Source organism: Phalacrocorax aristotelis, chromosome 3, assembly GCF_949628215.1.
Source record: "Phalacrocorax aristotelis chromosome 3, bGulAri2.1, whole genome shotgun sequence".
Taxonomy (NCBI): domain Eukaryota; kingdom Metazoa; phylum Chordata; class Aves; order Suliformes; family Phalacrocoracidae; genus Phalacrocorax; species Phalacrocorax aristotelis.
Window position 1 is genome coordinate 70795653 of NC_134278.1, and position 17907 is coordinate 70813559.

Consider the following 17907-nt stretch of genomic DNA (forward strand, 5'->3'; position numbering starts at 1 on the left):
TGAACTCAGTCACTGATGGAGTAGGTGATTATGACAGCAACCTTCATAATTTCTGATAGTTGCTCTAATTATATCAGATGCTTTCTGAAAATTATGTTCAGTCTCAATATTTTGTTTCAGGGAACCTTTTGATAAGCTGTCCCAAATGGCACAGACTTTAAATGAAGAAGGCCATGGTGCAGGGAGGGAAGTGCGCCTGGCCTCTCAGCATCTCACCAGTTATCAAAACATGGTCAAAACTGTTAAGGAGAAGCTGCAAACATGTCAGCTTGCACTCCAAGAGCATCTCACTTTGGAGGAGGCATTGCAGAGTATGTGGTCATGGGTGAAAGAGGTTCAAGATAAACTGGCGTCATCAGAGAGCACTGTTGGTAGCAAAGTCATGCTAGAGAGACGACTGACACAAATTCAGGTAAAGAAGGATACAACTAGAGATTACACGTCAAAGTTAATATTGGGTGTGGAAAAGGAATCATCAGTGGAAAAGGAATATTTTTATATTTTATTCTTTCTACAGTTATGAAGGAGACAATTAGAATTTAAGGTGTTGGCAAATTGGGAGGTGCAGTATGAAAAACATTTAATGGAGATAGGTGCCAGGTATTATATTTAATAAAGAATAATGAACTATGAAAATGTGTATTCAGGTCCAAAGAAGCTTTCTAATGGAGGGGAAGCCTTGGAATAATTGACACAGAGAGTCTGTGATTTATCTGTCACAGGAGGTCTTCAGGGACAGATTAGATAAACATCTATTAGGAAGGTCATCAGTGCAGGAGCCATGGGCTTTCTTGACATTTCTTCCAGCTATGTGGTGCTGTCTTTCTGTGCAAAGCTTGACCTACTTATTGTTTACTGCAATGTGAGCAATATTTTAGGATGACCAATGCAGTGAAATACCTGTGTGGCTGTGGGAGAAACTGCTGGATCACTTGTACGTAGCAAGGGACAGGCACTGACAAGAAAAGGTGCCTAGGAATTCATACTGGGCACGTCTGTCAAGAATAAATGAGCTCAGAGATGGTGTCCACTGTTGAAAGAATAACAGCTTTCACCTCTCAGCAGGTTGCATTTGATGTTTTGACTTATTTTGCCTCACAGGAGATCCTCTTACTCAAAGGTGATGGTGAAGTTAAGCTCAACATGGCCATTGGTAAAGGAGAACAAGCACTTAGAAGCAGCAATAAGGAAGGACAAAAAGTGATACAAACAGAGCTACAGACGCTGAAGGACGTATGGAATGACATCATCTGCACATCAGTGAACCGGCAGAGGTAAAATTCCTTGGAAAACACAGGTCAGACCCTGCCATCTTTGCTTACGAAGAGTGGTACCTTACAGCACATGGGAGTCCATTCATTCATTACTGCCATGTGAGGGGAAAGCTGCACCATCAGAGAGAATCAAAATTCCTGAAAAAAAACACCATCCTTCTATAAAAAAGATGAGTTGACCCTATCAGATGAATCAAATTTCACATGAGATCGTACTTGATGGTAATTTAAAAGTAAACAGAAATCATACAAATTCATACAGAGAAAAAGCTAGGAAGGGCTTTCTGAATCATTGCACCTGTAGCTGGGCAGGACTAAGAACATCTGACGTATTTATCTACCTTTTCCTTACAAAACTCTAGGAAGTTTTCTCAATTCTGTCTTTCGTTCTGTTTTTTAATTAAAAAAATCTCCTAATAACCACTCCAAATATTCTTTCTTGCAAAGTAAGCTGATTTCTTCTTGTCTTAACCTTGGTAGAAATGGAAAGTTTTTCTAATTGCCTATGTAAGACCATTCTATATATTTGCAGGCCTCCATCATCTCTGCTCCAGGCAGACTGATATTTCTCAGTACTAACACCTTCTGGACCTCTTTCATCCTTGTTTCTTTTTCAATAGATTGCAGACTGTCACTAGCTTGTCTACATTTTCCTTAAAAGATAATAAGTGAAAGTGTGCTGACCTCTTACTGTATTTGAGACCTTATTAATTCTGAATAGAGTATCGGTACTTTGAATTTCCTTCATACAACACTCAATCCACTCCAGAATGAGATTTTTCTTTCTTTGCAATATTATCATATTGTTGAATTTTGTCTACTTCTTTATCCTCTACTATCTCCAAATCCCTTTTCACAATACTAAGCCTAGGCAGTTATTCCCCAATTTTGTATTTGTGTATCTATCTGATTTATCCTTCCTAAGTAAAGCATTATTTTCATCATCAAATTCCATCTTTTAAAAATTTCTTTTATGAACATTGGACGTTTAAATCCTGTCATCCAAACTAGCTGCAGCTGCTCCCCGGTTGGTTTCATGTGTGGGTTTTACAAGCACTCTCTCTTTTAACATCTCAGTCATTACCAGATAGAAATAGGCCCTTAGTGAACTTCTGCATGTTCCTACTTCCTTAGCTCTCTAATGAAATCAAAGTTTTCCCTGCTTCAGAAAACTCATAGATCTGCATCAGAAAGGTCATAAATCTGTATTTCAGATAATGAGTGCTAGGGTATCTGGCTCCTAAACATCAGCTGTCAATGGCGGGAGCCATGATATAGGTAAATTGGAGATTTTCAATTGAAAGTGGTGTCACTTTCTTACTTATTCCAAAATTGTAATACAATTATAGAATTCAATCCTTCCCACACTCACGTCTATCATTAAGTCCAGTGGAACGAGAATCACATTCTCAGCACAAACCTCAGAGAAATCTGGTGACCTGCTAGGAGGAGCAATATGTAACAGAAGAGAGTATTTCTTACAAATTGTAAATGGGACTATATATAATTGATTGGTTCTTCCAAAACTTGCCTGAATATCTCTTAATTGTCAATAATTTCATTGGCTGCTCTACATTTTATTACTCTGATCATAAAGAACTCCAGTAATGCTCTGTATTTTACTTCGCTGGATAGACACTGAAATGTGCTTTTCATTAGCCTAAGACAGACAGATTGCTCATGTAACCTGTGATAGGGAACGAGTTGTATCAAGCTATAGGTAGTAGCCCAAACACAGAAATTCTAGAGCAGTTTGGTTGTAAGTTGACACACAAAATTAAAGCAAGATGGGGGGAAAGCATATTGTAAACATGTTATACATGGCTACAGACAGTGTAACAATTAAGGTATAAGCAGGTTCTTTTTTTTCAGACCTTTCAAAAGTTCTCATCTGTACTATATATGTTTCTTTTAACATAAGCTGCCTAGAGTCTGTCATTAGCCAGTGGAATGAATATCTGGAAAGGAAAAACCAGCTGGAGCAGTGGTTAGAGAAATTGGATCACAAAGTGGAACAGCCCTTAGAACCACAGATTGGTCTGAAGGAGAAGTTTGCTCAGCTGGACCACTTCCAGGCTATTGTGTCTGAGATAGAGGATCACTCCGGTGATTTACAGCAACTCCATGAAAAAGCTGTGGAACTGTATGAAAAAACAGAGGATGATTCTTTTGGAGAAGCAGCTCAAGAAGAACTGAAAACACAGTTTAATGACATCGCAACTGTAGCCAAGGTAAAATAAAGGCAAAGGCCTCCATTTCAAATAAAATGTTTAATATCTGTATGTAAGGCTAAAAATTTTATTTCTGTAATTTTTAGCAACTAAAGGATTTACTCTGACTAGTGTTACCTTTTGTTATGGTGAGTCTAACAAAAAAGTTGGATGCAGTTTACTAAAATTCATTGGAATGCAATAAGGTTGTTGGGAATTGTAATTGGTATGGTTATTACTTTTGAAGAGTGAAAGGCATATATTTTATTCCTAGTTTGATATATATAACAATATTTCTGACATTCTTCCAGATTTATTTTCATCTAATTCTTTTTCATTCATTCCTGGCGGGTTTTTTTAAACCTAAAAAGGGAAGAATGAAATGCTTCCCTGAGCAGAAAACGTATTCTCAGAAGGAGAAATCCTGTTGTCAAAAAGATACATGCCCACATTTTGTGGTGTTTCAAGCCACTAAGCACTGCACGTGCTATACAGGTATTCTGTTTGGTTTCTAAGGAAAGATACATGAGCTCACTGAGACCTTCTGCCAACCAGATCTTGACAGCGACAGTAGTTCTGGGTTACAATCTCCACCTTCTCAGCTAATGGGAAAGTTTGTATCAGGAAGAGGCCGCATAATAACAGGCTAATGTGAGACTGAAGTAAACACTGTATATAAATTCAGTAATATGATGGAAGTGTGATGTGAGTTTTCATGTATTTAGAATGGAGCTGATGGCCTGTAGGTAATTAATCAATAGTCTATATTAAAAAACAAGTGGAAGATCTAGCAAATTATCTGTTAGGAAAAAAAAGGTAAATCTAGGTCATATGAATTTACTTCAGCAAAAATCTGCGGTTTTCATACTAAACTTGATAAAGGAAAGTCATTATATGGTATCATGCAGTTTGGGTTCGGATTTTTTTTTCTTTGTGGGATAAGATATACTATTATTGTCACTGCTTTATTGCTTTAAACGTAGACCCTAGATATTATAGCCCTCTCAGATGCATCTAGTCTATAATTACCATCTATTCACACATGCTTTGTTTTTATGATGAACTTCTGCTCTCTCTGTTTTCAATGGGTATAGTAAGCTATGAACCTGGTTTCTAGAGAATCAGTGCAGTTTCATCCCTGATGAACCTCATGAGGTTCAACAAGATCGAGTGCAAGGTCCTGCGCCTGGGTCGGGGCAACCCCTGGTATCAATACAGGCTGGGGGATGAAGAGATTGAGAGCAGCCCTGCAGAGAAGGACTTGGGGATTCTGGTGGATGAAATGTTGGAAATGAGCCAACAATGTGTGCTTGCAGCCCAGAAAGCCAACCATACCCTGGGCTGCATCAAAAGCAGCGTGGCCACCAGGTCAAGGGAGGTGATTCTGCCCCTCTACTCCGCTCTGGTGAGACCCCACCTGGAGTGCTGCGTCCTGCTCTGGAGCCCTCAGCACAGGAAGAACATGGACCTGTTGGAGCGGGTCCAGAGGAGGGCCACAAAAATGATCTGAGGGCTGGAGCACCTCTCCTGTCAAGACAGGCTGAGACAGTCGGGGTGGTTCAGCCTTGAGAGGGGAAGGCTGCGGGGAGGCCTTACTGCAATCTTCCAGGACTTGAACAGGGACTATAGGAAGGATGGGGACAACATCTTTAGCAAGGCCTGTTTTGACAGGACAAGGGGTAATGGTTTTAAACTAAAGGAGGGTAGATTTAGACTGGATATATGGAAAAATTTTTTTACAATGAGTGTGGTGAAACACTGGACCAAGTTGCCCAGAGAGGTGGTGGATGCCCCATCCCTAGAAACATTCAAGGTCAGGTTGGACGGGGCTCTGAGTAACCTGATCTATTTGAAGATATCTCTGCTCATTGCAGGGGGGTTGGACTAGATGGCCTCTAAATATCCATTCCAACCTAAACCATTTTATGACTCTATGGTTCTATGATAACTCCACTTCTTTCAGCAGTGTTAAATCTGGAGCAATACAAAGATTACTGACATACTCAATACAATGCTTTTAAACTTGTGTGAAAAGAGTATCATAAGTGAGCATGGCAGTGTTCTCCTAAAATCAAAATGCATCAATAAAATTAGTTTCTTAAGCAAGAAATGCAGACAAGCTTTGCAGTCTTTTCCTTGGGAGAGAACAGCACTGACTGCCACTGGTAGAAGCCACCGTCACCAGAAGAGACCAATGGAAGTTGCACTTTGCCTCCACTCTCCCCTTCCACTGATGCTCTATTTTGGTGTGAGCAAAGTAAACAGGGGTGTGTGGTTGCCTTTCTTGGGGCTCTTTTGCTTCATTAGGAAACTTTCTGTTTTGTTTAGTCAGGCACACGTGGACATTTCTTACTCTGTTGTTGCATAAAATGCATTAAGAGGTAAAAACTTTGAGGATTTACTTTAGGTCATCTTTGTTTATTTAGTAACTATCCATTGCCTAGTTGGTCTGACACATTCTGAGAAATTATGATGATTATTTTCAGAGGGAACAGTAGGGTTTATCAGTCTAACTTAATTTTTTTAAGCATTAGTTGAATGTTGAGTTAATCAAAATTAAAAATAACTGGAGTTTCATTCATAAGTGATTTAGTTAGAAACTGGTTTAAGGACACTTAGATCCATATTAGAGTATCCACACGGGAGTAAAAAGCTATTTGGTTGGCTCAGTTCACTTTTGTTAGTTTTGATAAATGTTCCTGAGTGTTAGCTCAGAAGAATATAAGAACGAATCTACTCAGTCAGGCCAAAGGCAAGTCTAGACCATTATGCTATTGCACCTTTCATAGTAAGGTAAGCTGGCCCACTTTAAGCCTACATTGAAAAGCAAAGGTGGAGCCATGAATCTTATCATGAAGTACATCAGTGTCAGGGAAAGCGTCCTCCAGGGCTGCAAGGCCGGGGGCAGCCACCACTTCTGATCTGATGGTTAAAATGGGACTCAGCACCATAAGAACCTTTTGCACTTTTGAACAGCAGAAGTCCTTCTTTGTGGTCTTTGTATGGGACATCTCTCTGACTCTGCTTAGCATTTATAGAGACTTGGTTCTTCTAAATAAGAGCTATGTTTCTGGCATCATGGGTGTAAGACCCTCTCCAGGGGGTATTGGGAAAAGCTTTCAGAAAAACTTTTAAGAAAAGCTGCAGAGTTGCACAGCTGCAGTTTTGACATCTATTAAACAGTACATTTTGTGTTAAAGAATGTGTTAAAGTACATTTTTGCATACATTTTCAGAAGGCTTCTTCATCTTTTGTTCCAGCAGAACATGCCTGTACAGACCAACCTAAACTAAACGTTGTGCAGTGTGGCACTGCCTTCTGCTGCTAAAAGCCGTGCTCTATTCAGCATTCAAATGGATGTTACAGGGTCAGACCAGCACGATATACCACTGCATGCTTAAAGCCAAAAGGTATTTAAGCACTTTAACAGCCTTTTTTTTTTTTTTCTGAATGACAGGAGAAAATGAGGAAAGTGGAAGATATTGTGAAGGATCATTTGCTATACCTTGATGCTGTGCATGAATTCACAGACTGGCTCCATTCTGCAAAGGAAGAGCTGCACCGCTGGTCAGATGCATCTGGAGATACATCAACCATACAGAAAAAGCTGGCCAAAATCAATGTAAGATAAGTTAGCTTTCATGATTTCATCTGCAACTCAGGCCCTATGCTCTAAAATAGGCCAGAGCCAAAAAGTTGCGGGATCTTGCTCTTTGTCTGTTTGAAATGGTGATTATATTTCAGTGAACCGAAAACAAGCTTTCCAAGCTTTGTTTTGGTTTTGCCTCCCTTCCCATGTTAAACTGATGGAGTAAAAGCACAGTTAGACCTGAGTTAGCTACAGCACACATGGAAACAATTTGCAAGAGAAGACGACCAGTGGCATCACAGAAGAATGTGGCTTAGCTGATTAATGAATACCATGCCGTCCTCATCCCCATATATGCTATCTCCATGAGCAGCTGTCTGAAATAGACAGAAAGTCAGAAACAGCCTTTCCTGATGTGCATGAAATGGAGATGCATAAAGCGGTGCAAGGATTGTTCTCCCCAAACACGGTAGAGATGTATAAGATGCCTCCCTGTGTATAGTCCCCTCCTTACCCTGGCATCTATTCCTAGGCATGTGAGTGCCTAAGCAACTTGTTCCTGAACGCAACATTAAAGCAGACTGCATGTATTGCTATAGTGCCTGGTATTTACATTCAGATACTCATGCTAACAACATTTTACTCTGCTCCTAAACATGAGAGTCTGGGGCAGTGAACAGAGTACTGGATGCTGATTCAGGATACCCGAGATTTGTTGTACACTCTTGGACAGTTTTCAGTCTCCTTTGTGCTCAGACTCCCTATGTATAAAACAGGGAAGGGAGGAGACAGTAGTTTCTAGCTTGTAAAATGATGAGAATAAATAACATTACCTTGGCATGTGGTGTTTGGGGTGATATTTATATTCTCTAGCTTCTTAAGCTGAAAACTCCCAAAATTCCCTTGTAGCAAGTGTGAGACTGAAATAGGGCACTGTAGAAAGAATTCACTTCTGGGGGGTAAGGGAGGGGGGGGAAGACATGTGCAACCAATTATGGCACATCACGGGTAGGCTGTAAAGTGCTTTTTCTGAGCAGCTTTTGAAACTGCTGTGAGCAGCTACGTACCAGTGCTTCTTATGTAAAAGATCACAACAACGTTATTATTTTCCGCATCTCAGCCTGGACAGTATCTTCGGTCTCCAAAAGTTCTTTCCCCCCTAAGCTTTTGCCCGTTTCAGAATCACCCTTTAATCGGTGCAAAGCCCGCACACTCTCTTGACCGAGTTTGGTTTTTCACCCGCCCCGCGGCCGCGCTCTGCCACCCTGCGCGCCGCCGGTGCTGGCGCGCCCCCGCTGCCCCCCCCGCCCCCTTCCCCCCCCCCCGCCGCGCTCGGGCGGGCCCCCCCTTCCCGGTGCCGGCAGCTCCGCGTCTTACCACGGCAATGTCGCTTTGCAGGAGCTGGTAGAGTCCCGCCAGACCGGGGCGGGCCGCCTGGGCCGAGTGGAGGCGCTGGCTCCGGCCGCCGAACGCGGCACGACGGCCGGCGGGTGCCAGCTGGTGGCCGCCGAGATGCAGGCCCTGCAGGCGGACTGGACGCGGTGGGAGGAGAGCGCCCTGCGGAGCCAGAGCAGCCTGCGGGAGGTCCTGAGCCAGATGGCCCTGTCGGAGCGGGAGTTCGCGGGGCAGGTCGCGCAGCTGGAGGGGGCCGTGCAGCGGTTCGGGGGGCTGCTGGCCGGCTGGACGCGGAGCCTGGCCCCCCTCGATAGCCGCCACACCGACGCCGAGGTCGTGGAGAGCTGGCACAAGGAGAAAGTAAGGTCACATCTCTTTTCCTAGCAGTTTTTCGATTGTGAACGTACGGTTACCGTGGGCGGAAAGCTGCTGCCAAGCGGGACCGTCAGGGAGAAAACAATAAAATGTGTATGTGAAAAGAAGCGTCTACGAAACCCCACTTTTCCAGACTCTTTTTGTAACGGTAATTGCAGCAAGCAGTGTTTGCAGAAGACGTTTCTCTCCTTGGCCTCCGCTGCACAAGGCTTAGCAAATGCTGCCTGGATGTTACGTGTTTAAAAACAGGGCTCGCCTCTGAGAAAGTGAAGGAGCTGGCGTGCCAGCGCTCGGCTTCTCCTCCAAGTTGCTCAGTGTTTCAAGCCCGTGTAGCGCTTGGTCAGGGGAATGCGAAGCACTTCCCAAAAGCCAAGCAGCGGCTGGAGCCATTTCTTACGTACAATTTGTCAGGACTGTATTGAGCTTATACTTTCCCTCTCTTGAAATATCCTTCACGTTATACGCGTTGAGCTCTTGTCCAGCATTGAAAGAAGTTGTAATGGAAACCGGTATGCTTGCTAATTGCTTTGCTATGGAATGCAGTGGAATTTAGACAAATAGGTTGTTTCTGTTCCTGATTGTCTCCTAGCAAAAATTCCACATGTAGGTGTCACACACACATTATATGTAACTATATATATATTGACAACAATCAACAAGATAAATATTTTTTTGTGACTGGAATCACAGATGACGAGAAAAGATTTCCCTTTCAGGGTAGTATTGCAACAAAGCAGTTTCAGAAAAGAGAGAGAGGTGTGTGATGCCTGCTTACTGACCCCTTGACTGAAGAAATATTAAAAAAAATAAAAACAGTAACACCTTCTCTTTGAACTGAGATTATAAATCTCCTCCTCCAGTGTCTGTGCCAAGTTATTTCTGTGGCTTCCCCTTTCACAGAATTCCCTGACACAGATTTACAGAAGCTGCTTGTCTGAGTGCCAGTACCTATCTGCAGGAGTAACAAAGCTGACATGACGTTGGAGCAAATAAGGGTACAAATGCGCAAAGTCTTCCAAGTTTATATGTCTTTAAAAAGGAAAGGAAGACATGGAATTGTCGACGACATACAGCAACAACTACCAGACATTTTTTAATTTATAAATGAAGTACTAAGTTCAAAGGATATTGCTTTAATTGATAGTATATATACTGTGTGTGTACAGTAGCTCTGTGTAACACCACTTTATTTAGATTAGACAGTTGTAAACTTTGGCTAATGAGGAAAATGGAGAGGAATCTCAAGACTTACTATGGGCAGCCGTACTGTGTAATTTTATTTATAATTAGAGGAAATATGATAGTAATCCTTCCATTTCTGGAGTCCAGGGATAGGTCCTATTGTGAACATAAAATAGCACTGCAGCTTTCCATTTCCATTGTCTCACAGTGATTCTGTTGCCATGTAAGCCAAGGCCGTGAATTAAAAATGCATTTCCTGATTCTCATAATTAGCAAACTCAATCTATTATTCTCTTATACTCAAGCTGTGTTCCTTTAGTTATATGCAACATAAGATCAACAGATCTTGCACTTGGAATTCAGCAAATTGTTTTGGTAATTGCCAGATTCAAAATTAAATCCAAGTGGCTGGAACAGTGCTAGCAGTGTTTGTCTATGGAAATAAGCCATAGTTTAATGTACCCTGTTCTGCAGGTTAATGTTCCTGTTTGTTAATAGGTTATGCCTATGGCTCTATGTCACCAGAATAATCTTTTAATAGTTATTGAGGTAGGTTATTTGAAACTGGAAAATTTCATTGAAAACGGGCAATTGTAACCCTGTGCTGTTAGGCCACGCTTGCTTTACCAAAAACAGCTGTTAGTATTTCATTATGGTAATTCCTGCCCTGCACAATTTCTGACATCCTGTGTTTAAGTAACAGCCATTCTGTTGTTATTCCTAATGCTTTCAAAAAAAAAAAAAGTCCCGTGTGTAGTTTAACAAGTGAGATAAACAAAAAGCAGTTAGTTTACATTTTTTCTAAGTATCATTGCTAATACATAATTACTTAATTCAAATGCTACTCTATATGGCATCGACACAAACTGGCAGTGTGACTATTTCAAGTATCTTTTAATTCTGGTTGAACATATTTCTGGTGTATGAGTGACTCAAAGCAGTTGAAGTCCATAATATGAGCATGAATAATGTAAATCAGAGAAACCCTGAAGATCTGCTGCAGCAAAGTATTTTTTCATATTCACAAGAACATATGAAAGTTTGTACACGTAATACATCTGGAATATCTCTAGAATTAATTTTACAGGGCTTCCCTGTGATCTATAAATGCAAACAGATTTCCATAATGTTAATATAATCAAGCTGTGATTATGGTCTAAACCACTGTTGTTCATAGCGAATGCGTGCTTGTGGTTTTATTTTTCTCAAAATGGATTGTTGTGGTTTTTTTCTTCCTGGCAGTTCAGGTACTACAAAGAAGCAATGTATATCTATTATTTTTTTTTATTATTTGCTCAGAAATGCATGATATAGATCTTTAAAAAAATCATTTCACAGCTCTGCAGACTTTTTCAGGAAAAGGGATATGAAGCAAGCACCAAGTTGCTTGTCGGCAGCAGCCACATGACCTGAATCCCTGGCTTTTGTCCGTTTGCTGCTCTCACTGAATCTGTTGATTGGCTTGCTCTACCCTTGCTAATATTTCTTTTTACTTTTGATTTCCATAAAGGGATAGCTGCTAATTGCAGACTTAGTTAATACTTTACAGTGGAAAATCTACTCAGTGAGCATTTTTATCTCTGCATTGTAGGCTGTGATATTTTGAAAACCTTCTGCATATATTTTCATGTACATCAGTTGTACCTTTCCTGAACACTCAATTTTGTACCGATCGTTTACTGCAAACTGTTTACGATGTATATTTTCAGTCATCTTTTTTTTATATATTCAGAAACATGATTTGGGAACTTCCTTGTCCCACTTCCTTGTCCCAGTTCAAATCGGTCTTCCCTTTCATATGATCTGTTTCTTAAGTTTATATTGTACATTTCTTCCAGACTGGCACTTCGATTTAGGCAAACTAATCTATACGTGCCAAACATTGGCCTGCCTGCACTGCAGAACCTCTGCTGTGGTGAATGTAACTAGCTAGAAGGTTGTCTTTTCTCCCTGGTAGTTTAAGAGGAATGCCTGAAGAATTAAGTTTCTAGTGAGACAAGGAGCCAAGTCTGCACTGCTCATTATGCTGGAGTAACTGGCAGGATTCTGCAGTGGGGATGCTGTGGACATCAACAAGGACTGTTGTTGTTGGAGTGGTTGTCACACCTCTCCCAGTGATGTAAGCTAAGCCAACAAAAACATTTTTTGTTGGCTTAGCTGTCTCCAAAGCAAGAGTCTCTCCAGTGCAGCAATGACAGGCAGTAACCCATTTATTCCCACAGGATTGTGAACAGCTGTACTTTTACATTATGAAGCCTTCTGTGAAGGAGTTGAGGCTGTTAAAAGCTTTGTGCATGAATTAATTTTTGGGATACAGCTCAAAACAGGTTTTACTGAACGTGCTACACTCAAGCCAACAGGCTAATTATATTTATAAAAACATATATTATTTGCTATTCCCTAATTGTATGTACTTTTGTATGTATACAGCTAACTGACAATAACATAGCTCATTTATTAAAACAAAATTTATATCTTAAGCTGTCCTATGAGAACATTTTGAGCTAAGAAGGTTGAAGCTTCCAGAAATCTGGTACCTAGAAGCTCATAATTTCAAATAAGCTTCCGTCAGTTTGACTGCTAAAATACTCTTGAAAGTGAATGTGCATAGATCATAACTGAAGTTGAATTTAAATTCTGATCAATTTTGGTTCAGAATTATTTTTTTTAATTTACTCACCAATATCGTTCATTTGTTTTGTTTTAACAGGAAACATTGGATGCTCTGGTAAAGTCTGAACATATGACAGAGGAGATCAAAAATCAGTTAAATGATCTTTGTAGATTTTCCAGAGATTTGAGTACTCATTCTTCAAAAGTTTCAGGGTTGATTAAGGAGTATAACAGGTACAAATTCATCTTGTTTACAGTTAATCAATTGTGTGTGTTTGTGTGGAGGTGTGAGCTGTCTTTTAGGGAACTATTGATTAGAATTTTAGATTTAGAAACAGAGTTATACAATGGTAGAATCATTATTTTGGTTTTGATGTCAGTAGAGGTTGTAAAAAGTAACAATTGTGTTTTGGTTTTTTTTTTTTTTTTCCAAAAAGCCAGGCTATGTCACTAAACTCAGCTGAAACTAATGTATATCTGCACCTGACCCATTACAGGAGGAATCCTTTTAAGGCACTGTGAGGCAGCACTGCAGTTTATTTGTCTGAAGGAGGAACAAGCTATACCAGCTATTTAAGATCTTTTTCTTAATTTTGTCCTTCAGTTTACTCTTCTTTGACTAGCTGGTTTCCTGAAACAGGGGAGCTAGCATTTGCTTGCTTTCTTGCTTTCTCTCATGTCACTCTAGCTGCTTTGCTTGGGATTATGACACCTGCATTGCAGGCACAAGATTCTGTTGTCTTTTGTAGGGGCTTATAGCTTTTGGCTTCTGTAGCTGCAGAAGAAGGGTGTGATGACCCAGATTGATCCCTTCTAACATTACGAATGTAGCTGAGCCGCAGAAGTTAGAATTGTAATCACTGTAGTTCCACGTCCTGTCCCTAGAGAGAGGAAGGGGCTTACAGAAAATGTTCGTGCTTAGATGCACTGAGTCACTCTGTGGAAACACTTAGACCTGTCATATCTGTGACAGTTATGTCCCAGTTCACATGGTTTGCTTTTAAGGAACCTAAAGCTTCTAATGGATTTCCTGGTGTCTCAGTTAAGTGCTTAAAGTTGGTAGGAGGAATCCAGGTTAACCTAACCTTACCATCGTATTACAGAGAACTAAGTAATAGCATTGTCACCTAACAGAGTTCTGCCTTTCCTCCCTCCATCCCTCGCTCTCTTCTGCTTCCCTGATGCGCTAAACCCAGCCTCCGCCTGCAAGCTTCAAAAGGATGTCAGAGCAAAGAGCAGATCTTGCAGCAAAGATTTCGGACGGCTTTCAGGGACTTCCAGCAGTGGCTGGTCAATGCAAAAGTCACCACAGCCAAATGCTTTGATGTGCCTCAAAATATCAGTGAAGCTTCAGCAAGTCTGCAGAAAATACAGGTAACTCTATAGCAGTAAAATATTAGTCTGGGGGACAATCAATCCATTTCATATGAAGCTCAGATTGAATTGTTTTGTTAATTAATATTTTTTTTTTGTTAATGTTGTTCTTGTCAACACTAAAAGTGACTAATTGCAAGGAAAAAAACACTTTTTTTTTCCATTTTTAGTGTAGTTTGTTTAGTTTAATTGTTGGGCTACAGTTTGTATGTAGTCATTGTCTCTCATAGTAGTTTTCCTTGTTTGCTTCTTTTTTACAATAGGAAAAAAGTGTTTTTAAAGTAGGAGAGTACCGTGAAATCAGAACGATATCAGAATCTGGACTTAGTTCCTGGAATATTTCAAAGCGATGTAAATATTTTTCCTCATATGTGGAAGTAGAGCTCTTACAGTGGAAGAATAGGGTTAAAATGTATGCAATGCGAGGAGGCATTTTAAAAATATATTTTTCACATAAAGCTAAAACAAGCCTCAACAACTCTGCGGAAAGGAATGCCAATTATAATTTTATTTTAATAAAGCAAATGAAATAAATACTTTTATGATTAGAATATAACTATAATTTTAACTGAAAATAGCAAAATCAGAATTACATAATGAGACTGTTAAACCCTCAGTTAGATAGTATAACAGAAGAAATTCATATCAGTTTCTCAGAAAATACCAAAACCCAAATCACTTCCTCCTCCTTTTGGTAAATTCACTTTCCCTTGCTTAAATGGTCTGCTTAAAAGAGTAAACAATACTGTATTAATATATCAAATCGTTGACTACCCCAAAATAAGAATGTGTTTTTGACATTAAAAATAAGTAGTTTAGCAAGGGGTTGTTTTGGTGTTTTTTTTTTTTCAAGAGTGGCTAAGATCTTTTTTCTTTATCACTGCAGCCCCTTCATAGCATAAGACCTTACTTTGTTCTCCTCCTCCCTAGAAGCTGCTTTAGATGAAATAAACTTTTTTTGACATGACGTAACTGCTTGGTAACCTATAGGAACTTAAAATTTTATTTTTGTTAAAAGTTAATGTTCTGTCTGTTAGCACATTTGACATCATTAAGACACAAGACAGTTATATTTTTGATTTTAAAATATCCAGCACTTGAACCAAATATCTACTAAGACCTCTAGTGTAACACCGAATCAGAATCTGACTTAGTAATTTTTGTATCAAGCCTGTTACTTCTGAACGTGGATGTAACTTTATGATTATGGATGTAAAACTATTTGTGTATCACATAATCATGATAGTAACAGTTTAAAATATGGATATTTAAGACTGCTAAATTCCTTTGAGTCTTAAATGGTCACAAAGTCTTTTAATAATTACAAGTTATAAGAACATTATCCCAGTACATTGGAATTTAAAAATCTGGCTGTTTCCTTACATTTCCATATAATTCTTGCACATGCATTTTTCCATATACTTCTTGCACACCAGCATTGTGCATGATTTCCATGAATAAAAATACTTTCAAACCGGGAAGCTAAATTAAGGTTGCAGACAGATAAATCACAAATCATAGACATTGAGCAAGTCCAGCGGAGAGCTACCAAGACGATCAGAGGACTGGAGCATCTACCTTATGAGGGAAGGCTGAGAGACTGGGGTTTGTTCAGCCTGGAGAAGAGAAGACTGAGGGGGGATCTCATAAATATTTATAAATATCTGAAGGGTGGGTGTCAGGATGATGGGCTGGACTCTTTTCAGTGGAGCCCAGTGACAGGACCAGGGGCAATGGGCACAAGTTGGAACACAGGAAGTTCCAGCTAAACATGACAAAAAACTCCTTTCCTGTGAGGGTGCCAGAGCAGTGGCACAGGCTGCCCAGGGAGGCTGTGGAGTCTCCTTCCCTGGAGACATTCAAAACCTGCCTGGACACGGTCCTGTGCCCCCTGCTCTGGGTGTGCCTGCTCAAGCAGGGGGGTTGGACAAGATGATCTCCAGAGGTCCCTTCCAACCCCTGCCATTCTGTGATTCTGGGTTTGCTCAGGGTCTAAGCATCAGCCCAAACCCCTACACGCTCATTGGGATTCCAGTGTGGTGTCACCTGTGGGCAAGGCTTCAGTACTGTGTGTGCCTCAGAGCGGGCTCTGGCTCCTGCTGTTACCTGTGCCAGGAGACCACGAGTTCCCTGAAACGAAACTGTTACCGCTTTCTGTACTGTGGAGATTTAAAGAAATATAGTAGCCAACTAAATGACGAGTGATTCTCTCATGAAATGCAGAACATCCTAGAACCTTAACATATACATTATTTAGATACAAGGCACTTCTGGATTAAGTTGCTGTTGTCCCTAAATCCCATAAAGATAAATGATATTAAACTGGAATGTACCGAAAGATGAGTTAGCATGTTAGCAAGCAGAACAATAAAATCTTTTCCCCGTTAAATTTTCTGGGAGCTTGCCATTGAGCTTTACTGGTACCCAAAGTTCACCAATTAGCTTCTTTTATTACTATTTTTAGGAATTCTTAACGGAAAGTGAGATTGGGCAACAAAAACTAAACCTGGTAACATCCAAAGGAGAACTGCTGTGCTCTATTTTACCAAAGGAAAAGGCTAAAGTTATCCAGGACAAATCTGCTACTGCTAAAGAAGATTGGAAAAATTTTATCACCACCCTCCACCGGAAGGAATCTGCATTGGAGGTATTGAACCAGGCACAGTGGGGAAAGATTGGATCTAAATTTCCTTTGCTTTTTGTTTCAAACAGCACACTTCAGTTTTGTACATAGCTGTGTTTATCATGTGACAGAACTAATAAATAACTGTTTTCAAGAAGTCTCATTCTTCCGCTTACATTTTACTTTTGTTTACTTATATCCTTATGACCTGATTCCAATTTAAGTGGGGTGTTTTACACAGAAGGGCGCTGTTCAGAGTAACTGGAGGTAGCAAAGGCAGCAGTTGCTCAGATTCATTAACATGAATCTCATCAAATGCACTGGATTACTGGAAAAACACGTTTTCTTTTTGAGGACTGTTTTAGCACAGATTTCTGACACTGGTGCTGGCTGAATAGTCCCAGTACAGTGGGTAAATGTTGTGTCTCTTACTGCAAATGAGTGAAATGTAGTGATTTATTTAAGCACCTTTTAAAATAAACCCTAGTGCCTTTCTCTGTTCAGAGCTCACAATTCAACCAGCATAGAAGGTGAACATCTTAAATACATAATCACTTTTAAGGTCATAGGTTTTAAGGTCAAAAGGTCTTAGCTGGAATTCCCTGCATAGTGTAGGAGAATTAAAGTTCCAAAATCAAACCAGTGCTGCCTAGTCAGCTGAGAAAAAGTTTAAATACATTTAATACATCGTGTAGGAAAGACCTTTAAAAAAAAAATTCATGTAGCAAGGACTTATCTTTCTTTGTCTCAGGGTTGCCATGGAAAGAAGATGTCCTTAAAGGTTAATCTTTTTAGCCAAGCATTTTTTAGTCTCATAGGCTTAGTTTTTCATTCTGATGTTTAATTTAAGTGATAATGCTATAGCTAAAAAGAAAACTAAATTAGTCTGGGGACCAAAAAATAAAAATAACTAGGACGCAGGATCTATGCTGTTTGGGTTTCCATTCCATATGAAATATTTCAGATGCTCTTTTTTTTTTTTAATCATGCAGAATAAGCCTACAAGAAAAATATGCAGGCACTGAAGGAATGCCTACATATGCTTATATGCACACATTTTCATAACCAAAATTTTACACTAAAAAAGAATATAATGAGAAATGATCCCCACGATTGGGTTGAACTTAGTCATACCTCACCTAGGAATAGTGGCAACCCATTTAAGGAGGGGTCAGTGTGAATGACTGCAGTCAGAAGTTAGGTAACTACTATCCCAAATTAGCCTTTCTTCAGACTGCCTTAGCTGTGTGAGTTAAATATACATTGAATCAA

The 17907-nt window shown here is 40.0% G+C and overlaps 1 protein-coding gene across 1 annotated transcript in view; it reads left to right on the forward strand.

Annotated features, from left to right (window-relative positions):
* Nucleotides 1–17907, forward strand: part of SYNE1 (spectrin repeat containing nuclear envelope protein 1) — a 311148-nt gene that overhangs the window by 144421 nt on the left and 148820 nt on the right. The window contains exons 50-57 of the mRNA XM_075087908.1: nucleotides 121–412; nucleotides 1102–1274; nucleotides 3196–3505; nucleotides 6942–7106; nucleotides 8472–8828; nucleotides 12736–12872; nucleotides 13835–14012; nucleotides 16477–16659. Of these exons, the coding sequence (XP_074944009.1) occupies nucleotides 121–412; nucleotides 1102–1274; nucleotides 3196–3505; nucleotides 6942–7106; nucleotides 8472–8828; nucleotides 12736–12872; nucleotides 13835–14012; nucleotides 16477–16659 (1795 nt within the window). The remainder of the gene's footprint in view (nucleotides 1–120; nucleotides 413–1101; nucleotides 1275–3195; nucleotides 3506–6941; nucleotides 7107–8471; nucleotides 8829–12735; nucleotides 12873–13834; nucleotides 14013–16476; nucleotides 16660–17907) is intronic.